The following is a 25,664-nucleotide window of genomic DNA, read 5'->3' as shown; positions in this document are numbered from 1 at the left end:
AGGATCCCCGCACAACCTCAGGCTCTAAATTGATCTGCATTTAATTGCATCTAGGGTCATAAAAAAATATTACATTTATAGAATAAAGGTATAAAAAAAAAAAAAATTTATATATATACATTTCTCATTTAATTTAGTTTAACTTGATGTACTAAAATAACTAAAACTGAGATAATTAGTAAAAGCTAAGTAGGCATTTATTTAAAATAAAAATATACTAAAAGTGACAAAAACATGCAACAAAATTCCAAAAACTTTCACCAAAATTAACATGAAAACGATATAAATATATAACTTATTCAGTGTTTTCATGAAAGCTATAATAGTACCTCAGTGATATTAAAATAACACTGGTTATCATAAAGCTGATGTAAAAATTAATGATAAATACTTAGATAAGAACTTAAACTTAAAACAATTATGAAAATTAGAAATGTTATTTTGGCAATGAACTGAAATACGTTAAAGGATATAACTAAAGCTTAAAAAAAGAAAGTTAAATAGAAATAAAAATGACAAAAGCACATAAAATTACTGAAACTACAATTCAAATGAAAACTGCCATAAAACACACAACTAAAAATGATCAAAACACAACAAAATTACTAAAACTTTAACTAAAATTAAAATGAAAACAGAAAATATACAAATTAAAAGTGTTGCAGAAAATGAATAAAAACTCAACACTTATAAAATAACACTTATCGTTAACTTGAAGTATTTTGCATTGTTTTCAGTAATTGAAATAAAAATTGAATTAAAATATTAGATTAAAAACAAGTTTAAGTTAAAGGACTAGAATTGAAATAAAAAAATGAAGCTGAATAAAAACAAATCTAAACATAAACTAACAAAAACCACAACAGCATGAGATAAAATGACTAAAACAAAAAAGTCAAAATAAGAGTCCCAGTGCATTTTTGGCTTGTTTACAGTTAAAAGTCAAACATTATGCATGTAATATTTATATGACTGGTGTTTTGATTGTACAGTAGTTTCCTTCATCAGTGTTGATGGTGATGTGTGTGTTTCAGCACAACAGTGACATCAGCGCGTACACTTACGAGCGGACGCTGATGATGGAGCAGAGGTCTCAGATGCTGCGGCAGATGCGTCTCTCCAAGTCCGACCGCGAGAAAGAGGTGAGTGTTCGGGGAAAGAAGCGTTTCCACCGGACGAACTCTCTCGCTTCATCCGCTCACGCCTCCTTTCCTCTCTCTCTCAAGCGGGTGCGCTGGAGTTTCGATGACGTAAGTGCACACTTCACTCCGGCTCCGTCTCAAATCTAGTGCACTTCAGACATAGGCAGTCATAGCGCTGGAACGACCGGCTCTGGCTTTCTGTGTTTTAGAGAGTTTGTGTTTGTGTTTAGTGAGTATTTTGTCTGCTTGTAGTTGCCATCCCTTACACCACAACAACACCCTCAAACTCCTCACAAACTACAAACAAGACAAAGAGACGTTAGCGGCAGCGGAATAATAAATATGTAGATGCAAGCTTAAGAGAGGTTGTGTTATTAGGTTATTGGTTGTGCAGGGTTATTATAGCTAACTTAACTATTAAAAAAACGCTTTGATAATTGAAATGAAACATTAACTGAAATAAAATATAAAAGTATTTTATTTCTGCTAGTCGCCAAAGCATCATTTCTTATTGTCTTTTAATTTGAGTTGAAGTATTAAAATGATTAAAACTAAGTTGTTGTATAAAAACTCAAATATAAAATTATATTATAAAATATACAATATATAAAAACTGAAATCAAAGTCATAAAAATTAGAGATATTTTTTTTAATTACTAAAACTATAGCTAAATATATTGATATATTAATGAATTACATGTAAAAACTGTACTATATTTTAATAAAAAGTATTTAAATTAAGTTGAAGTACTAAAATTCCTAAAAGTAAAACTAAAATTAAATAATTATTAAAAAGAGATTATAAACCAAGACAAATGACAAGCACATATAATTACTAAAATTAAAACTGAAAATATATTTTAAAAAGTTAGTTCAGAATATTAGGTTAGTTTATTTATATAGCACAATAAAACAACAGTCGTTGACCATTGTGCTGTACAAAAATTGTAAAACCAAAATAAAAACACCAATCAAAACAATAAAGCAACACACAGAGGCATAGTACATACAGAAGAAAAGCAAGCTCAGGATGACACGCGTAATAAGTCTCCTCTAGATGGTGGGTTTTAACTAATCTTTTCACAAGATTCTGTACAGATTATCCTAATAGGTAAAGGTAGACAGCTGTTGCACAATTTGTAATGTGCTCATATTTACTTGTGCCAGTAAGACGTTTAGAAGCTGCTTTTATTTGCAGGAGGTTTCATATAGGATTGACCAATACCTATATAGATTGAATTGCAGTAGTCTACAAGAGAATATAAATGCATTTATTACTCTCTCGAACTCAGCGTGGGGTAGAAAGTGTTTAACTTTGGCTAGTAGTCTCAGATGGAAAAAACAGGATTACTGCATTTACCTGCTTATCAAATAGCAGGGCAGAGTCAGAGACAACACCTAAGTTTTTAACAGATGGCTTTACATAAGCAGCTAAGCTGCCAGAGACAGCTAATAGTCCAAACACAATTGCCTTAGTCTTACACTCATTTATGTTTAAGACGTTTTTGGACATCCGTGCCTTAACTGCATCGTCATTATGCTTGATGGGCACATATGCACATATATTTGAGTTTTGTCTGCTTAAAAATGAAATAATACTCTGTGTTTTCAAAAAATTGAGCCCAGAGTGAGCATATATTAACAAAACAAAATGGGGGCAAAAATAGATCCTTGGGGGACCCTGCAGTTCACACGTGCTTTGGAGACATCCATTTACATGTACAAAACAAGTTCTGTTGTTCAAATAGGATTTGAAGCAATTCAATGCATGACCTTTAATCCCTGCACAGTGTTCGAGATGAGAAATAAGAACATCATGATCGACCGTATCAAAGGCCGCAGCAGAAGTAATACAGAGATCCCAGAATCAACAGATAATAATGTCATTTGAGACTCTTAAAAGAAGATTCTGTCATGTTTCCTCAAACCAGACTCAGATTCAGTCTATTAATATATACTACAATATATACAGAATGTCCAGTTATGACATCTTAATTAAACAATCAACATTTTGATTAAAAAATAAAATAAAGTATACTAAATGTTAAAAAAAACTGAACTAAAATAGATTTTAAAAAGAGATGTTATAAATGAAGACAACTGACAAAGGCATGTAAAACTGAAAAGTATAAAAATAAGTTTATTCAAAATATAAATAAATACTGTAATACCAAAATATCCAGTTATGACATTTTAATTGATCAACTTTTTGATTATAAAATAAAAATTAAATAAGAAAGGTATATTAAAAAAAAAATTTTGTTATTGCAATAAAAATGTGTATTTTAGGGAATATTAGGGAACATGAACATTTAGTGTCAATTTATGCCCGACTAGATTCATTAGACATTTTGGACTTCAACAAAACAGTTTTTTTTGCAGTCTCAGATGAACGAGCAGATGAATCTCTGCAGTAATGAGCTGCTTTGTTTGTAACGGGAAAGCCCCACCCTCAGCTGAATCCCATTGGCCCAGAATCCCTTCACATAGCTCTGATTGGCTGAGGCTGTGCAGTCTGACGGTGTTTGTGCGGTGCGTCCGCAGGCGCAGCTGGTCAAAGACAGGAACTCGATGCTGCGTCTGACCAGCATCGGCTCGGACGAGGACGAGGACACCGACGGCGCAGGAGACCGCAGCGCAGAGTACCGGAGAGTCCACATGACCTGGACCAAAGACAAGACCCTGCAGCTGCGCAGCAACACACACACACACACAGCCTCCTGCTGCAGCACTCCAGAGGGGTTCAGAGACATGCTCAACATCCGGCCGTGAGTCTCACACACATACACACTCACACACTCTCACTCACTCACACTAACACACACACACACTCACACATATACACACACTCATACACACACTCACACTCACTCACTCACACGCTCACTCACTCACACACACTAACACACACACACACTCACACATACACACACTCATACACACACTCACACACACACACACTCACTCACTAACACACACTCACTCACTCACTCACACACACACACACACACACTCACTCACTAACACACACTCACTCACACACACTCACTCACTCACTCACACACACACACACACACACTCACTCACTCACTCACACTCACTCACACACACGCTCACTCACTCACACACACTAACACACACACACACACTCACACATACACACACTCATACACACACTCACACACACACACACTCACTCACTAACACACACTCACTCACTCACTCACACACACACACACACACACTCACTCACTAACACACACTCACTCACACACACTCACTCACTCACTCACACACACACACACACACACTCACTCACTAACACACACTCACTCACACACACTCACACTCACTAACACACACACACTCACACTCACTCACACACACACAATGTTCACTCATAACATCGCCACACGCTCGGAGATAAAAAATGTTTACAGAACATTGCAACAGTCCAATTGTAAAGAGATAAATTACGTTTATAACGAGCATCACTTTTTTTGAAATCATAGGTCTACTCTTAGCAATGTTCCTGAGATGGAAAAAACATGAGTGAACTACAGACTTGACATGACTGTTAAAACAAAGATCTGTCAAAAATCACACCCAAATTTCTTGTCACTGCAGTCAGAGGATGATAGACCCCCAATGACCTGCCTAATCTTAGGGGTAATGTTGTCAGGGGCAATAATCATCACCTCAGTTTTATCCGTATTAAGTAGCAAACAAATTCTGTCATCAATTTGTTAATGGAGACTAAACAATTTTGCAAAAGGGACAATTTGTCTAGTCTATCAGGACTAAAAGAAATATACAATTGGATGTCATCGCCATAACAATGATAAGATATTATTTTAAAAACTAATAATCTTGCCCAGAGCAAGGATGTACAGATTAAACAGCAGAGGGCCAAGCACAGAACCTTGTGGCACACCACAGGACAAAGGAGCAGAGTCTGATATATAAGATCCTGAGGACACAGAAAAACTCAAAGCTGACCCAGAAGTGCCAACTAGAGAATACAGCCTATTAATCAAAGTGCAGTGACCAACAGTGTCAAACGCTGCGCTGAGATCTAACAAGACCAGCATGGAACATTCACCTGCATCCGCAGCCATCAAAATCTCATTGGAGACCCTGAGGAGGGCAGGCTCAGTTTAATGGTTTTTACAAAAGCCAGACTGAAATTTATCACAGATAAAAGATTACTCACTCTCATGTCGTTCCAAACCTGTAATACCTTCTTCGTTCATCTTCATAACACAAATTAAAAGATATTTCTGATGGAATCTGAGAGCTCTCTGACCCTCTGTGGACAGCGACTCTACTGCAATGTTCCCAGCTCCAGAGAAGAATTGCTGAATAAATGATGTTATTATTAGTTTGTTACTCATGTCTGTCGTGTGTCTGTCACAGAGATCATTCCAACGTGCGGCGGATGCACACCGCTGTCAAACTCAATGAGGTGATCGTCAATAAATCCCATGATGCCCGGCTGGTCCTCCTCAACATGCCCGGGCCGCCCAAGAACCCGGAGGGAGATGAGAACTGTATCCTCGGACTAATGCGGCACATATTTATAATAAATGCACATTTTATTTAAAATGAAGCAACTTAGTGAACATTCTTCTTGTGTTGCATTTCACATGTTAAGATGATTTATGATGCATTTTTTTTCATGCATTTTTTTTTTTTTTTTTGCCAAAACCAGTTTTTGAGTGTTAATTCAAGTGTTTGTTTCAGACACTCTTGGTGCATATAAATACGGTCTGGAGTAATCTGGAATAATGAGTTCCTTGACGGATCTCTCAGATATGGAGTTTCTGGAGGTGCTGACCGAGGGTCTGGAGCGGGTCCTCCTGGTGCGGGGAGGAGGAAGTGAGGTCATCACCATCTACTCCTGATGGAGCATTTCTGATCTTCATCCATCCGCCAGCGTCTCTGAGCATCCCGTCCAGCCAACAGCAGTGTTCGATCGAGTGTGTGTGTGTGAGACGGAGCGGCACGCGGGACCAGAGTGTGTTCCTCAGACTGACTCAGGGCTACAGCCATTCATACTGGACCTAGTGTGTGTCTTTCAGACGCGAGTGTGTGTGTGTGTGTGTGTGTGTGTGTGTGTTTGTTTGTGCACTGAAGAAAGAACCGTTCTGTTTTAGCTCAAACAGGAAGTTTAAGAATATTTCAGCCAGAAATGATCATCTTATCAGCAGTCGCTCTCCCTCCTGTGTCCTCCACAGATCAGAGAATCAGCTGGAAGCACGGTTTAAGAGGAACTTTTTCCTCACAACTCTGACGCAGATGCGCAATTCTGAGAGAAAAGTCAGAAATGCCAGATGTAAACTGTGTTTATATTTTGCAGTTCTTTTTCAGAATTGAGATTTTATAAGATATGAGAGATACTGTATAAACTCACAATTCTCAGCAGAAAAGTCCATATTGAGAGATTTAAACTACGAACTGTGACGGAAAAAATCCACAATTCTGAGATAAAAAGTTGCAAACTTTTATTATTATTTTTTCATGATAGAGACAAAAACCAACACTGCAAGATGTAAACTCAGAATTTAGAGGGAAAAACGTCAGAATTGCAAGCTATAAAGTCGTAAAAAAAAGTCCCTTAGGCAGAATTGCAATATAAATGCAGAGTTATGACTTTTGGGCTGTTCTGGGTTTGCATCTTGCAGTTCTGTTTTTGAATTGAAATTGAAATGTTGCCCTTCTGAGTTTATATCTCACAATGCTTTTCTCTCAGAATTATGAGAAAAATTTGCAATTACCTTTTTATTTTTTCTCAAGATGTAAAGTTTTAAAACAAAAAGGGAATATTAGAGTTCTGAGAAAAGGTTGCAATTATTACTCTTTTTTTTATTATTATTATTTTCTGAATACTTAGTTTACATTAAAACAAATCTGGGGTAATTGCAACTTTTTATCTAAAATCTGAGAAAAAGACTTGAGATAAACTCAGATTTGCAGAAAAAAGTGAGAATTCTGAGTTTTTATTGAGAAATGCCCGTTTATATTTTGCAGTTCTTTTTTCATTGAATTGTAAGATAAAAAAACAGCCACAGTTAGCTTTGTTTTGTTTGTTCTGGACACAGGCTTCCAGACATGCACTCGTCTTTCTTTAGAAGAATCTTCTGTTTTATCAGCAGAGGTTGATTGATCTGATTCAGACTCAAACACATGTACAGATCACAGACTGGTTTCTGATGACCTGAGCTGTGTGACTGGTTTATTTCTCTGTATGGAGCAGCAGGAGTGAATGCTGGTAAAGCCTGATGCTTGCGCTGTGTGTGTGTGTGTGTTTGTGCAGCACACTGTCTCTGCGTGAATCAGTGAATCGGATGGAAATGTTCGCTCCGCTTTAGTCTTCACTCAGCTCTTAACAGAGTTCAGAAGACATTTATGATTGTTTTTGTAGATTTGTTTTTTTTTTATCATCAGTTGCATCTTTATGTGCAGGGATTGTGAATTAGTTTTCTTGTCATTTTTGAAATCTCAAGTGTTATCTGCTATTTTTATCACCTGAAATAATAAAATGACAGTAATACATTTATTTTAAACACGCAAACCTTGTGTTTTTCTGGGGATTCATTATAATTCCAAAAATGTTCTTAAATCATATAAATTAGTAAAATGCCGTCACATTAGTGTTATTTTAGTATCAAGATGCTATTATAGTTTTTATGCATATTTTGAAATTTTATTATATTTTTATATTTTCTGTTTTCATCATAATTTGAAAGTTTTAGTCATTTTGAGTCATTTTTATTTTTTAAATGTTTGTATAGTTTTTATTTCAGTTTTAGTACTCACACACACTATTATACATATTATAATTATTTTATTTTACATATTTTCATTTTATATGTGAAATCTTTCATGCATTTTTTTTCCATTAAAAGTTCTTTTGTCAAGTTTTTTCTGTTTCAGATGCCTTCGTTCTTTAAATCTGCCTGGATACAAAGACCACTCCGTCTCCTCAGTGCTTGTATGGCATGGCACTTTTGCGAACTAGTCCTAGGTTTTTCGTCCAATCAGAACTAAACCAGGTCGTCTGGAGAGTGAATATCAATAATTATCAAAAAAAAAAAAACTTTCGACGCCAAAACGTTCGAAGGGGACAGGCACTTTTAGTAAAATACCTATAACTCCAGAACGGAATGAGATATCTTCGCCAAACTTGGCACACTTATGTAAGAACTCGATATGAGGTCACAGGAAAAAAATCATGGTGATTGGCCACTTGGTGGCGCTATAAGAGGGCAAAAAGCATAAACATGGCTGTAACTAGGCAAACCTATCATGAAACTCGCTGTGCACGGTCTTGCTCCAAAGCTCCAGAATAGTCTATGAGGACATTTGCGTGTCTCTAAAAACACATGGCCGATGAATTTTGAGCACTTATTAGACAGCTATAATGGAGGCCAATTGGATTGAAACTTGGTGGACCTGTTTGACTTACAGCCCCAAAGGTCTGTGAGACATCTGAAAGAAATCGACCACTGGGGGGGGCAGTATCGCATTGTTTGAGGGGGTAAACAACTGTACATTGCACGGTTTTCCACACATACACACAATATTCTTATCGTATGATAGACCTCCTCGTTCCAAACAACCTTGCCTCTAGAACCACTGCAGTCAATCAAACTGTTTTTAAATGATTGAGAAGATGTGAAAAACCTATGTTTGCGAACTAGTCCTAGGATTTTCACTCAGTCTGGAAAAATCCACCGCAGTGCAATTCTCTGGACTCTCTAGGTTAATCAAAAACATGGTGAAATGTACCCTTTGGCAAGCTATAACGGGGTCCTTTAGAAAAGGGGCCTGTCCAAATATACCCCAAAGCCTATAAAGCATCAATGAAACCCGCTGAGCACATGAGACAGGTGATTCTAGACAAGCATGCAAAGTTTCAGGGAGATTGGATCACAGCTGGAAATATAAAAGTTTTAAAAAAATCATATTTCTATGGGAAATCGCCTGGATTTGCCAAAAATGCCTTTTTCTTTGTGTTTAAACACCTTGAACCCAGCTATATTCATTATTATTATTTCTAGATGTTTACTAGATCAAGAAACAGTACAAAAGTAAAACAGCACTTCTTCTCAACAAGACTCGAAACTCACAGCGCTTCAGTACAAACTATCAGAGCTTTGATCGTATCACTAGCACTGCATATGTGCAATAACAGTCTAATGAGCTACTCATATCTTCAGTAATGTGTGTTTTATTGTGTCTTACAGAGACAATGTTTAACATGAGAGAGAAGGGCATCTTGGGATATGACCGGATTGTAGATTTACGCAGGTTAGTGTCATAATGTCATGAAATGGCAGAAATGTTATATTTTAATGTCTTTGTGTTGTTTTTCCTTTAATTATACTTATGGATTTCACCAACAAAAATGTTTAATTTTCCATTAAGCCCCGCCAACCAATAAATATTGTTTTTGGAAAGAGATCTGTATGCAAAAATATTTTGATATATTGTTTGAAATTGGTTGTTCTTATATTTCAGTATATCTCAAATTAAGATAGACTTGATGTATTAATCCTGAATAATTTGGGATGTTTTTCTTACCGTTTAAATAAGTGGCAATTGTACATTACGTACATGTCATATGTGAATATTCAGAAATAATGATTGTGTGGGAAACAGGTATGGATATGTTATGAAATTATAGTGTGTTTACAGGTAGGTCCTCTGTAAACCATATGAACTGGCTATTTGAATAGTTATCTTCTGGAAGAGTGTGGAGGATCTGGAAATCATTCGCCATCATCCTCATCTCTCCTACTCTGTGTATGGGGTAGTGTTTTAGTACTCTGTTTTAGTAGCTCGTGTTATTTCATTAGAGCGCATTATTTGCTTTCTGTGCCTATCTGAATACAGACACCAACCCATCCCTGCACAGCCTGGAACATGACTTTTATTTCCACGATCTGCCAACGCAACTGTTCTGATTCGCCTGTTTTCAGTGGTCTTTTTTATTCACGAGATTTACATAAGAAGGATTGTTTGAGGCTCACTGAATGTCATTTCCATGTACAGAACTCTTATTATTCAACTATGCCAAGATAAAGACAGTTCTCCATTCTATGGCACCTTTAAAAGATTAATGTAACAGCTCTTAGTTGCACACTGTAATACACTGATTAATACATATCTGACTGAGATCATATAATGTTGATTCTAAATGTCTCTTTTGTAGATGCCACCCTCATGAGTCCAGGTCCTCCAGCGCTTTACCACAGAAAGATCAGATATCGCTGGGACTGAGAGAAAGCTCAGATGATGGACGCATGGAAGAAGAGACCGAAACAAGCAGAACAAAGTCATACTGATGGTGGGAGAAACCAGCGCTGGGAAAACAACATAGTGTTTCTAATCACACATTCAGATGGGAGCAGAAATACCCAGCAGACATGAAGACAATCAACCTGTTCACTTCTATTATTAATAAAGAATAATAATAATGTACGTCTGATATAACTGCAGTACAAGATTATAAGATGCATTATGTGAATGCTTGGCTAAAGAGATGTGTCTTTAATCTAGATTTAAACAGAGAGAGTGTGTCTGAACCCCGAACGTTATCCGGAAGGCTATTCCAGAGTTTGGGAGCCAAATGTGAAAAAGCTCTACCTCCTTTAGTGGACTTTGCTATCCTAGGTACTACCAAAAGTCCAGAGTTTTGTGACCTTAGGGAGCGGGTTGGATTATAGCGTGGTAGAAGATGAGTTAGGTATGCAGGAGCTAAACCATTTAGGGCCTTATAGGCAAGTAATAATATTTAGTAACTGATACAGAACTGAATAGGTAGCCAGTGCAGAGACTGTAAAATTGGAGTAATATGATGTAGTTAATATCAGTAATACACAGCATGAGCAATACAAGGTAGTCAGTAACATCATTGCTTTGAGGTACAATATCTATATGTCTGTATAGTTTTTATTATTTTTTAAGTTTTAATTGTTTATAGATATACATGTTTTTATTGTTTATATATATATTAGTGCTGTCAAACGAATCGCAATTCATTGCGTCCACAATAAAAAAAAATTGGTTACATAATAAATGTCTACTGTGTAATATTTATTACGTATATGTATATATATAAATGCAAACAATGCATGTACACATTTAAGAAAATATGTTTACATATTAAATATATTTATATATAAAATGAAATATAAGAATATAAATCTATATACATGTAAATATTTACAAAATATATGCTATGTGTGTGAGTGAATGTGTGTATATATATATATATATATATACATAATAAATGCACACAGTACACATATATTAAGCAAAACAAACTTTTTTTTAGTTTTATTTTTCATTAAAAAATTTTTTTCAAGTTTTTATATGAAATCATATGAAATCAAATTTGTTTACATTTTAATGCGTTTGTGGTGTTACTGTTCATAATTCATATGTCTGAGAAATATTTAAAAACAAAACTTCACAAAACCAAATCAGTGGGACTTTTATTATGAAAAACAAAGACAAACTTCAAAACACTATAAAAAAAAAAAAAGAACCGAAAAAGTTAAATGTGTACAAAATACACAAATTAAAAATGTAAAGCATACAAAGTATAAAAAGTAAATATTCAAAATAGTCAAATGTCATTTTGTCGGAAACTGTGGTTGCCGTGGTGATCGTGTGAGGGGGCGGGGCCTTCCATCTCCAACCCGGAAGACCAGGATGCGCGATCCCTTGGCGTTTTTACCGTGAGAATCGCTTTGATCAGACACACACACACACACAAACAGAGATAGAGAGAGAAAGCGTGTGGAGGATGGAGGTAAGAAGACAAAACAAACCCCGCTTCCGCTCCCAACACCTCCAGAGATACGACTCTAAACACACGCTCACTGTATTATCAGAGCATATCATGTCATTTAAAGTGTTGTAGAAACAAACAGCTGTAAGACACTCTTCATTAGGCCACAGGACAAACCATTAGCGCGCGAGGGGGGGTATTATTCACTAAATGAATGATTTAATAACGAACTGTCGGTCTGTTGTCTCTAGTTCTGTGTATTTGTTGTGTTTAATCCCGTTATGTGTAAAACACTACTTCACTATTGGACGCACCCCCGCTCGCTCGCGTTGTTTTGGTCGCGTCTCGGATCGATTGCGGTTCCTGCGGCGAGAAAACATCGCGTGACGCTTCACAGACGCGTTCGGTTCGCGCGGTGCGTGTCGTGTTTGACGCTAGTGTCGCGCTGAGGATCGAAGGCGGTTGTTTTAGCGGAGATCGTTACCGCAGTAGTGACGTCACGCCGCGTCGTTGTTTGTCTCTGGACCGATGTGCGGTAGTTCGGCGGTCCGCGGGTTCTCGGTGTCGGTCTGAGACATGGACCTTAACTATTACTCGGATCTGTCGGACGGAACCGGGCCCGGTGACCCGGAGTTCATGGATCCTCAGGCGTTTAACGGATATGACGCCGTTCAGAAGGTGACCATATAAATATATAAGTGCTTTTGAAAGCCATTTTTTGTTTAGTTTTTTTACAAAAATGGCTCTGTATAGGTTCTCTAACACTAGCTTCTCTATTCTAATTCTATTCTATGTGCTGCTTCTTATGATATAATAATAAAGCCGTGCTATGTGTACAGTGAGGCTAGCTGAGACTCTTCTGTTGGGTTTGATGTCTCTGGATGAAAGCGTCTGGTACAGATGCTAGTAATTATTTAATATTTGAAAGGATACAGAGGTGAAAACGTGGTATTACCATGGTAGTTGTTAGTGAACCCCAAAAGTGTTGTAGTAAAAGGTGATTATTTTAATTGAATGTATTGCACATGATCAAATTGTAAATAAGCTTTTTCATATTAGAGCAGTTGTTCATCAGATCCGGCGTGTGTGTCTGTGTCTGTGACACTGTGTGTGTGTGTGTGACACTGTGTGTGTGTCTGTGTGTGTGTGTGTGTGTGTGTGTGTGACACACTGTGTGTGTGTGTGTGTGTGTGTGTGTGTGTCTGTGACACTGTGTGTGACACTGTGTGTGTGTCTGTGTGTGTGTGTGTGTGAGACTGTGTGTGTGTGTGTGTGTGTGTGTGTGTGTGAGACTGTGTGTGTGTGACTGACTGTGTGTGTGTGACTGTGTGTGTGTCTGTGTGTGTGACTGTGTGTGTGTGACTGACTGTGTGTGTGTGACTGTGTGTGTGTCTGTGACACTGTGTGTGACACTGTGTGTGTGACACTGTGTGTGTGTCTGTGTGTGTGTGTGTGTGTGTGTGACTGTGTGTGTGTGACACTGTGTGTGTGTGTGTGTGTGTGACACTGTGTGTGTGACACTGTGTGTGTGTCTGTGACACTGTGTGTGACACTGTGTGTGTGACACTGTGTGTGTGTCTGTGTGTGTGTGTGTGTGTGTGTGACTGTGTGTGTGTGACTGTGTGTGTGTGTGTGACTGTGTGTGTGTGACTGTGTGGTCCTCAGTTCCCGGGAGGAAGTGACAGCTACCTGGCCATGAGCAGCGAGCCGCATCACTTCCTGAGCTCCTCAGAGGTGCGACTGTCCTCCAGCTTCCCCGCCGAGGTCAGGACCCGTCTCAGATCATCTCGTCCTCTGCCGTACTAACATTACAACGTTATCTGAAAAGATATTAAGATATCTTCAATACTTCTTCAGTTACAAGCGTGCCAACTTTAGGGGAAAAAGTGCTTTTCACGGTTTTTGAACAGTTACCTGTGGCATATAATGCATCCCAAGATCGCTAAAGTCAACAGATTTTACTAAAAGAGCTGTCAATCATAATAATGCTGCCGCTGGTCTCTAACTTTCTCAGGCGCTCGCACGAGCACACGATTTCGTCCCAATATTATTTTTTCCTTGTGCTGCATCGTGGGATTAATCAATGCATGCTGATGGACTTTGATCATAGCTTATAGTTACATGGTCAGAAAATGGTTAGCACTCAACCCGTTCTTCAGTATTATTTGAGGATTTTGTGAAGGGAGTTCCTCTTTTGCTCTAATATAAGCCGGGCTTTGGATGCTTTCCTGATCTAAGAAAAGATAATGGTCTGTTTTGCTTGCATCTACATACCTTTCACTTTTTAACACTAAAACAAAAGATGGATTATTCTTATTCTTAATTTAAAAGCACAACAACAATAAAACAGTAGGTTACAATGACAAACTAGCTGCATAAGGTTTATTAACAAAAACAAGTAAGGCATGGCATGCACCACATGCTGCATTATATACCGACTAATAAATGACAGCATGCTGGAAACATGAGGAATCAGATAAATAAAAAAGAAAGCCTCCATAGCGTAACGTCTGGTTTAAGAAGAGCTCTTTAGCTTGAAAACCAAAGCCTCCGTCCGCCATCGTTTCCTTAATATTCTCATCATGTTTACCGCGCGCCTTCACACTGGTGCTAAACGCGGCGAGTATAACCCAGGCTCTACGCCTGAAGCGCTCGTGTATATCTGTACCAGGGGACGTTTCTGAAATTTGCTTGATTTGGCAATGAATGCCTCAAGAAAGATTCGTTTAAAGGGCATTCATGCAGCTCTTTCCTTTAAAACAGCAGTTCATCACTGTATCTCAAGCTCCGAAAAGGAACGCATATATTGACAGACAAACCATGTTTATTGTATTATTACACTGTTGTTCAAACGCTTGGGTTGGAAAGATTTTATAATGTTTGTTAAAAACAAGTCTCTTCTGCTCATCAAAGCTTTCTTTGATCAAAAATGCAGTAAAAACATAGAAATGTTCTTAGAATTTAAACAGCTGTTTTCTCTGTGGATATGTGTTAAACTGTAATGTATTTCTGTGATCTTTCCAGCATCATTACTCCAGTCTGCAGAAATCACTCTAATTTGCTGCTCATTTCTGATTATTATCAATGTTGAAAACGTTTTATTTTTCAGGATTCACAAATGAATAGAAAGATCAAAAGAGATGCATTTATTGGAGATAGAAATCTTAAGTAACATTATACATGTCTTTACTGTCACTCTTGATCAGTTTAACGCATGCTGATCTAAACGTCTGGGTTTAAGGATGTTTTTGGGTTCTGCTGAGCTGTTTTGAGTTGAGTTCTGGTGTCTGCAGACGTTTCACACTCCCAGTCTGGGCGATGAGGATCTGGACCTGGACCCGGACTCGGCGCTGGGCGTCTCTGATGTGGTGTCTGATTTCGGAGAGCTGGGTGACGGCGGGCCAGCTGGTGTTCCCGGGAACGCTGTGGTCGGAGGAAACGATCCGTCATTCGCCTCCACCTTCGTCAACGCACCGTCACAGAGTCTGGAGCACCTCGGTCTCATGAGCCAGCAGAGCGGCGGACCCATGCTGGGATCTGCACTGGGAATGGTGCGAAACACACGCTCACACACTTGTTTCGCTATCCTTGTGGGGATTCTCATAGGCGTAATGTTTAGTGAATCAGCTGCGGTGTGCTGACAGTGTTTTGTCACGGCAGGATCTCGGTCACCCCATGGGCTCTCAGTTTAGCAGCTCTTCTCCGATGACCATCGACGTCCCGCTGAGCGACATCAACCACAGCCTGCTGGGACACAACCAGCTGACCACCATCGACCAATCAGAGCTCAGTGCGCAGCTGGGCCTCAGTCTGGGCGGCGGCACCATCCTGCCCCGCCCACAGTCCCCTGACCAGCCGCTGTCCTCCGCCGGCTCTCCGTCCGACTCGCTGCAGGACGACGACGTGGACGACTTCAGACGGGTGCGGCTGCTGCTTCATCTTATCAGCAATTCAAATCATTCCTAGGTTTTGTCTTTAAAGAAGTTTTTAAGAAGGTTGCAATACACTTTTAAATTTGAAAAAAAAAAAAAAAAAAAAAACTTTTGTACAAATATCAGTAAGTGCAATTACATTTTTTATTTTTTTCTCAAGTGCATTTTTTTTTTTTTTTTTTTTTTTTTTAGGAAAATAATGTTAGGTTTAAGACACAACTATATATATATATTTTTTTTTAAATATACGTTTTTGAGAGAAACTTAAGATTTAAAACTAAACATTGTGAGATTGATTTTAAGACATTGACAATTATTTAAGATGATTTTTCCGAAAAATAATTTCAAGAATTGTAATTATTTTCTCTTTAGAGCAATGTTACAAAATAATTTTTTTTAGCAATTAATTTGAGGTGAAACACTTTTTAATGTTTCTAAAGACAAATTCTTACAAGTTTGTGCAATCCTCAAAAATGATCTTCAGTACATTGCAGTTTTTGTTTTTTACTTTATGTAGGTTTTTAAGAATTATTTACAGCAATACAAATTATTCTTGAGGTTTTTATTAATTCTTTTTATATTAATTATACTGAATAATGCAGATTATTCTCAAGTCTCTTTAGAGCAGTCTAAAGAAAAGATCAAATGTTTTAGGGAAAGCTCATGATGATTTTCAAGAAAATAATTTTCTGTAATGTTGTCTTTAAAACTATGTTAAGCAAAAAGAACGAAATCCGAAATCCATTTCTTAAGATGCATTTTTAGAAGTTTGTAAGAATGTTCAAAAGTGCAATTCTTGAAAAATTCTTTAGACGTTCTCAAATGTTCTTCAATATATTGTAAGTTTAGTTGTTTTAACTATTCTGTCAAACGATTGATCGCATCCAAAATATACCTTTTTATTTACATATGCACTGTGTATATGGTGTATATGTATTATATATATATATATATATATATATATATTTATAGAAATTCACACACATACAGTATATATGAAAATATATACACGTATATGCTTATATTCATTTAACTTATATTATATAAAAGTATCTTTAATATATAAAAACATTTTTCTTAAATATATACATGTGTTTATGCGTACATAATAAACACTTATATTATGTAAACCAAAACTGTTATTTTGGATGCGATAATCATTTGACAGCACTAGTTTTAACATTTAAGAATGATTCTTATCAGCTTAATTTGATCAGTCTTGAGGTGTGGCCTGATCTGTGTCCCGTGTGTGGTCTCTCTGCGGTCAGAAGAGCGTTCTGGTGGACTCTCCGGTGTCTCTGTCCGTGTCTCCGGCTGTTATCTCCCTCTCTCCGTCTCTGGCGGAGCAGCCGGCCGTCCCACAATCCTCCGCTGCTCCCGGACGGAAAGGATCCGGTGTGAAGAAGGGCAAGAAGAAGAAAGACCCAAACGAGCCGCAGAAGCCCGTGTCTGCGTACGCACTCTTCTTCAGAGACACGCAGGCCGCCATCAAGGGCCAGAACCCCAACGCCACCTTCGGAGAAGTGTCCAAGATCGTGGCGTCCATGTGGGACAGTCTGGGAGAGGAGCAGAAACAGGTACACCTCCTCACGCCAGAGTTACTCTCGTTATTCACCACAATTCAGGATCTCACGGCTCCTGCGCGCTCTGGGGTTTGATTCAAGTGTTCCATAAGTATGGGAAAATATTTTTTTAAGAATTTGCCCCTATTTATTTATTTTATATAATAGAAAATTAAGAATTTAATGAAAACTAGTGCTGTCAAACGATTAATCGCATCCAAAATAAAAGTTTTTGTTTACATAATATATGTGTGTGTACTGTGTATATTTACACACATACAGTATATATTTGGAAAATATTTACATGTATATACATTTATATTATATATAAATGTATTTAATATATAAATGTAACACACTTTTCTTAAATATACATGTATCTGTGTGTATGTGCGATTAATAATAGTTTGGCAGCACTAAGGAAATACATTTTTTGTGCAAGAAGTGTGTTTTCATGGCAGCTGTTTAGTGATTGTTAAATATGCACTTTTTTATTATGCAAAATGCTTATTAAAACCATTTTGGGTTTCTTCTCACAGTATTCTTAGCACCATATTACATAGCCTCAAGGACCGTTGCAAAAATATACAGACTTTCATGTGCGCACGAGAACCCATTAAACTTAGCATATAGGACGATGAACATGGGCCATATATCAGCTCACGTCACAGTGTGTTTTCTTGGTCATCACATAGCATGGGTTAGAGAAATGGTGCATACTGCTCTGATGAAAGCCACATTTTAAACACTTTTTTTACAGTACCAGTCTTTTTTTGTAGACCCTTGAACTTGGCAAATTTTGTCATCAGTCCGTTTGGTTTTCTGCGCCGCCACAGACAATGTGTTAAATTGACATTATGCCTTGATATTAGAGGTTATGCAATAAAGAAGAGCCAAATTTTGAGCTAGTAGATCTGTTAATTGATGTGCATCCATGCTCTCATTTATAGTGATGCACAAAAGAGATAAAAGCTTATATAAAACTAGAAATTGTAATGTGTGAGCATGCAAAAACTTCCCATATGCATGTGAATAGTGTCTCGAGGGCACTTTTTTTTTAAGATTAATTTTTTAGGGACTCTGTATGTGATCACTTTGAATATACTGTACTGGATACCAAATATAAAGCTGAAAATAATGCTCTTTGAACCATTTGTGTTAAATATGGTCTTTTAAGTCTGGAAAAGTATGTTTTTAAAATAGAAAATGGGTCGGAACCCTGTGTTATCAAATTAATTTCTATATTTTAGATAATTCAATAATAAATACATATAATTAAAATATACCAAATTAATTTAGATATAATATAAAAAAAAAAAACTGATTGTAAAATAAAAGCAAACAAAATAAAGTACTTTCTTAAAAATGAAGTGTCTTTTCTCTTGAACGTTATTGGATTTGTTGGTCTTATTACATTTATTTGAATACCTCAGGATTTTGACTAAGTGCATTTGACTGATCTGAATGTTTTTCTCTCTCAGGTGTACAAGAGGAAGACAGAAGCTGCCAAGAAGGAGTATCTGAAAGCCCTGGCGGCTTATAAGGCCAGTCAGCTGTCGCAGGTGAGCTTCAGATGAGCAGCAATAATCAATACTATTACCAATAACATTGACTAACCAAACAGGATTTAAAAGCATATTTGCAGCTGGTATTATGGTCTCGACTCGTCAAATTTGAACACAGCTCAGTATGCAACAGATATATAGCGCAGACCCATAAACTGGCTGAAGCTAAAAAATAAAATCAATTATTGTCCGATATATGAGCCTTTTTTAGTTTGGCTGATGTGTCTGGGGACGTTTATTTTGACAGCGCTGAGAATGCCAGCTGTGCCACATCCAGTCTTTTATTCCTGTAACGCTGACTCTGTGCTTCTACAGATGATGGCTCCAGGAGCACATGTGGCTCTTAAATATTAGCAATATTTGTTAAGGCATGAGGTTACCAAAAAGACAAGTAATATATTTTATATGAATCATATTTAAGAACTTGTCTCTGAAATGGTTTTCCAAACTGTCCTGGAGCAGCCCAGCCCTGTCTCTCTCATCTAACACACTCGATTCAACTCGTCAGCTCATTAATAGAGACTTTATGACCTGAAGTGTGTCAGAAATGGTCAAAAGAGTTGAGAGAAAATACGATGCATCCACGTCACGTTCAGCAGCGACAGCTCTTAAAGAAATAACAGCCCAAATAACCTAATAACCAGCTGCTGCGATGTCTTATCAATCAAATGACAAAGAGGAAAAAATTACATCTATATTTAATTTAGTATTTAGTGTTTGATCATTTCAATTTCTGTATATTTCTGCTGAGGGGCACAGGTAAATATGACATTTATCAAATATTCTAAATTCAAATGTTTTTTGACAGCCCTGATCTGTAGAGTATGTTTAAGAGAAGCCTTGTTAACATGGTGTTGTTTTTCTGCAGCAGCCGACTATTGAAGTGCTGGACGCTCCGATGTCTCCTCCAGAGCTGGCTCCGCCCATCACGCCGCCGCGCTCCTCCCGCATCCCGGTGCACGCCCCCGACAACAACACCATCACCAACATCTGCACCTCCAACATCATCCTGGACCTGCCACAGGTGACCACACGCTCGCGCACCGGCGCACACAAACCACAGGCCCCGCCCCCAGCGCCGCCCCCCGTCAACAAAATCCTCATCTCCAAGCAGCAGCTGCAGTCGCCGCGGCAACCCCCGCCGCTCCAGCAGATGCAGAACACACCCCCTCCCCTGCGCCTGCAGCAGATGCTGCATTCCCCGGCTCCGCCCCCTCTGCAGGCCAAACCGCGTGTCATCGCCATGGCAACGCCGCCGCCGCCACTGCAGATCAAGATCATCCCGGTCGCGCAGAGCGGCGTGAGCGCGCCGATCATCGTAACCACTGCCGAGTTGCCGGCTGCCGAGGTGCCACCCCCTGCTGCCATAGTAACGGACCTGTCGCCAACGGCAACCGAGGAGGTCACTGAAGAAGGGGTGAGTGCGAAGATCCTGTTCTGAACGAATAAGGTTTTGTTGCTGAAGAACCTGTTGATGCTAACTAATAATACATTTATATAATATACACTGCCCTCCAGAAGTTTGGAAACACCCCTGGCAAAGTGTGGTTTTGTCAAAGTCAGACATGCCCCTTTGCCAGCTGTGATGCCTGGTTACTGCTTTAATCTTGGCCCAGGTTTTTAAAAGATGTCTGGGTCAGCACACCTTAATACTGCAGCTTCAACAACTGATTACCAATTCAGTGTCAATGTTTGAATAAACTGACAGCTCGGATGCCCAGATTATGCAGAGCTGTAATAGCTGCTAATACTGGATATTTTGATGAATAGAAAATTTCATTTTTTTCAATGTATAAACTTTTTATGTCATAATGTTTTTGTAGTTTGTGTTGTCCGTTATCAGTGCAAAATGATCACCAATTAAAGAGGATTCATGCCAATATTGTCCAAAACCCCACTTTTCTAGGGCTTTCCAAACTTTTGGAGGGTAGTGTATATAATAATTACAATTATTAATTATTAATAATTTATTACAATAATAAATATATAAAATGTCAAAATATGAAGGGAATTTTGATTTCTCAGTTCATGACCCCTTTAAAATAAGAATAATCAAAGTCAAACCTTAACTAAAAAGATGAGCTTTTATTTTATAATGACTGTTCGTGTGTCTGTCTGTCTGTGTCTCTCTGTGTGTGTGTGTGTGTGTGTGTGTGTGTGTGGTAATCAGATGGAGGTGGAGGTGAATGTGTCTCCGGCTCCAGGCGCTCCACCTACAGACGCTCCCAGTGTGTGTGTCCGTGCCGGCTGCAACAACCCACCCATAGAGAGCAAAGACTGGGACCGAGAGTACTGCAGCAACGAGTGTGTGGCCACTCACTGCAGGTACACACACACAAACACACGCACGCACACACACACTCACTGCAGGTACACACACATAAACACACGCACGCACACACACACTCACTGCAGGTACACACACATAAACACACGCACGCACACACACACTCACTGCAGGTACACACACATAAACACACGCACGCACACACACACTCACTGCAGGTACACACACATAAACACACGCACGCACACACACACACACTCACTGCAGGTACACACACATAAACACACGCACGCACACACACACTCACTGCAGGTACACACACATAAACACACGCACGCACACACACACTCACTGCAGGTACACACACATAAACACACGCACGCACACACACACACACTCACTGCAGGTACACACACATAAACACACGCACGCACACACACACACACTCACTGCAGGTACACACACATAAACACACGCACGCACACACACACACACTCACTGCAGGTACACACACATAAACACACGCACGCACACACACACTCACTGCAGGTACACACACATAAACACACGCACGCACACACACACACTCACTGCAGGTACACACACATAAACACACGCACGCACGCACACACACACTCACTGCAGGTACACACACATAAACACACGCACGCACGCACACACACACTCACTGCAGGTACACACACATAAACACACGCACGCACACACACACTCACTGCAGGTACACACACATAAACACACGCACGCACACACACACTCACTGCAGGTACACACACATAAACACACGCACGCACACACACACACACTCACTGCAGGTACACACACATAAACACACGCACGCACACACACACTCACTGCAGGTACACACACATAAACACACGCACGCACACACACACACACTCACTGCAGGTACACACACATAAACACACGCACGCACACACACACTCACTGCAGGTACACACACATAAACACACGCACGCACACACACACTCACTGCAGGTACACACACATAAACACACGCACGCACACACACACACACACTCACTGCAGGTACACACACATAAACACACGCACGCACACACACACACACTCACTGCAGGTACACACACATAAACACACGCACGCACACACACACTCACTGCAGGTACACACACATAAACACACGCACGCACACACACACACTCACTGCAGGTACACACACATAAACGCACGCACGCACACACACACTCACTGCAGGTACACACACATAAACACACGCACGCACACACACACTCACTGCAGGTACACACACATAAACACACGCACGCACACACACACACACTCACTGCAGGTACACACACATAAACACACGCACACACACTCACTGCAGGTACACGCACACAAACACACGCACACACACTCACCGCAGGTACACGGACATAAACACACGCACACACACTCACTGCAGGTACACGCACACACACTCACCGCAGGTACACGCACATAAACACACGCACACACACTCACTGCAGGTACACGCACACACACTCACTGCAGGTACACGCACATAAACACACACACACACTGCAGGTACACACACATAAACACACGCACACACACTCACTGCAGGTACACGCACACAAACACACGCACACACACTCACTGCAGGTACACGCACATAAACACACGCACACACACTCACTGCAGGTACACGCACACAAACACACGCACACACACTCACTGCAGGTACACGCACACAAACACACGCACACACACTCACTGCAGGTACACGCACACAAACACACGCACACACACTCACTGCAGGTACACGCACACAAACACACGCACACACACTCACTGCAGGTACACGCACACAAACACACGCACACACACTCACTGCAGGTACACGCACACAAACACACGCACACACACTCACTGCAGGTACACGCACATAAACACACGCACACACACTCACTGCAGGTACACGCACACAAACACACGCACACACACTCACTGCAGGTACACGCACACAAACACACGCACACACACTCACTGCAGGTACACGCACACAAACACACGCACACACACTCACTGCAGGTACACGCACACAAACACACGCACACACACTCACTGCAGGTACACGCACATAAACACACTCACTGCAGGTACACGCACATAAACACACACACACACACACTCACTGCAGGTACACGCACACAAACACACGCACACACACTCACTGCAGGTACACGCACACAAACACACGCACACACACTCACTGCAGGTACACGCACATAAACACACTCACTGCAGGTACACGCACACAAACACACACACACACACACACTCACTGCAGGTACACGCACACAAACACACGCACACACACTCACTGCAGGTACACACACACAAACACACGCACGCACACACACACACACACTCACTGCAGGTACACACACACAAACACACGCACACACACTCACTGCAGGTACGCACACACACTCACTGCAGGTACACGCACATAAACACACACACACACACTGCAGGTACACACACATAAACACACGCACACACACTCACTGCAGGTACACACACACAAACACACATGCACACACACTCACTGCAGGTACACGCACATAAACACACGCACACACACTCACTGCAGGTACACGCACATAAACACACGCGCACACACTCACTGCAGGTACACGCACATAAACACACGCACACACACTCACTGCAGGTACACACACACACACACACGCACACACACTCACTGCAGGTACACGCACACACACTCACTGCAGGTACACACACACACACACACACACATTACAGTGTTTGAAAACCAAATACCAAATAGTGTATTAAGAGCATCTGTATTAATTTGTGCTGTTACTGATGTTTGGTCTGATGTCTGCAGGGATGTGTTCATGGCCTGGTGCGCCATCAGAGGACAAAACTCAACCACCGTCACATAGAAACACAAGAACACGGCTGAGACGGACAGATGTGTGTGTGTGTGTGTGTGGACACTGAACCCTCAGCGTGAATAAGAACAGCAGAAAAACCCATCAAAGACTCGACGTCAAACTGTTAAACGCTGCTTCTCATGCACAGACTGACAGACAAGCAGCGGAAATCTCGGGATTTCTAAAAAAGAAAAAAAGTTTAGGATGGAAAAATGAATATTTAAAGAGATCTCAATAATGTAAGTGTATATGAACGGATGGTGTGTTTGTTCACAGCAGAAACACGTGTTATGTAAGTACAGAAACTGTGCTTGGGTTATGAATGGCAATCTGAAATATTTCACAATGAAACAACGCATCAAATCCAGCTTTGTGCAGCTTGAAGAGGCTGTTTCTGCTGAGTGTGTGTGTGAGACTGAGCACTAAACCGATTCTTGAGCTAATGATGCAGACTTTTAAAATCATGACATCACTCGTGTGAATATTCCTGCTTTGGGCGCTCGCTTGATTTGATTTTGAACAAGGGCAAAAATGAGCATGGTAACTAGAGTTGATGTGGTGACTAACGGCTGCGAAATCAGAACAGCTCTGTTTGCTGCCATATTTATTGTGATTTTATTACGCTAACAATTGTAGAGTATATTTAATGTCCATGAATGCGTTTGGCGGACGCTTTTATCCATTGCATTCCAGCTCTAGATTCGATCCTTTCATGCGTTCGCTGGGACTCGAACCCGTGACCTTTGTGGCATAACTGAGAAGCAGAGCTCAATGTTTGTAAAGAGTGTTTTAATACCTTTTCTGTTCTCAGATCTTACTGTGACGCTGTGGAGAGATTTTATACAGAAACAGACCATATACGTTCAGCTGCTCATGAAAATATGAGTGTTTTCTGCTGTAACATCATCTCAGTTCTTTTAGGAGTTTATGAGCTGAATAAACAATCAAATGGAAGAAATGAAACGAAGTGACGTTTCTTTATCTATTATTGGGATGATTCTTCAGTTATAACCTTTACAATCATTTTAAGGGGAAAAAGATAGACTTAATATTATTCAGATTATTCATATGTTAAAGCAATCTAACTAATCTAATTGACATGCTAAATAAATAAACATGTAAATATTTATTTTTGTCCCACAATACTTGAAGGGCATGCATTTCTGACACTTAAAATCACAATTATTTATAATTAACTATAACATAAGGGCCTTGGAGAGAGCAGATGAAGAAGCCTGCTTTAAAGCATGGTCAAGTAAAATATGCCTGTTCATTTAGAGCTGTCACAGTGCAGTGTATTAGCACTATAACACATCATTTAGCTCATAAAATGTTCGTTTAATTATCTTTTTAAACACTTGGCATCAACGCTATTCCGAGTCCACGTGCTCCGCAGTGACGTGAGGCCG

The 25,664-nt window shown here is 39.7% G+C and overlaps 2 protein-coding genes across 8 annotated transcripts in view; both read left to right on the top strand.

The window, feature by feature from the left end:
* Positions 1-8,065, top strand: part of slc12a6 (solute carrier family 12 member 6) — a 30,632-nt gene extending 22,567 nt beyond the window's left edge. The window contains exons 22-25 of the mRNA XM_079444821.1: positions 1,035-1,142; positions 3,687-3,910; positions 5,559-5,692; positions 5,955-8,065. Coding sequence (XP_079300947.1) covers positions 1,035-1,142; positions 3,687-3,910; positions 5,559-5,692; positions 5,955-6,046 — 558 coding nt within the window. The 3' untranslated portion in view covers positions 6,047-8,065. The remainder of the gene's footprint in view (positions 1-1,034; positions 1,143-3,686; positions 3,911-5,558; positions 5,693-5,954) is intronic.
* Positions 8,066-11,829: 3,764 nt separating this feature from the next.
* tox4b (TOX high mobility group box family member 4 b) lies at positions 11,830-25,396 on the top strand. Of its 7 annotated transcripts, none has more exons than XM_079431112.1 (9): positions 11,830-12,621; positions 13,609-13,707; positions 15,237-15,494; positions 15,604-15,864; positions 17,147-17,452; positions 18,919-18,999; positions 19,871-20,419; positions 21,173-21,327; positions 24,207-25,396. In XM_079431112.1, exons 1-9 carry the CDS (start codon positions 12,520-12,522, stop codon positions 24,262-24,264), a joined length of 1,869 nt encoding a protein of 622 aa, XP_079287238.1. In that variant the 5' UTR covers positions 11,830-12,519; the 3' UTR covers positions 24,265-25,396. The 7 variants fall into 7 exon arrangements, with proteins under 7 accessions (XP_079287238.1, XP_079287242.1, XP_079287243.1 ...); XM_079431114.1 differs by having other exon boundaries at positions 11,873-11,964; XM_079431111.1 differs by having other exon boundaries at positions 11,879-12,621; positions 17,144-17,452.
* Positions 25,397-25,664: the final 268 nt, after the last annotated feature.

Source organism: Barbus barbus (genome assembly GCF_936440315.1).
Source record: "Barbus barbus genome assembly, chromosome: 2".
Taxonomy (NCBI): Eukaryota; Metazoa; Chordata; class Actinopteri; order Cypriniformes; family Cyprinidae; genus Barbus; species Barbus barbus.
Note: the sequence above shows the minus strand (reverse complement) of the source record. Positions and strands in the feature narration are given on the sequence as shown.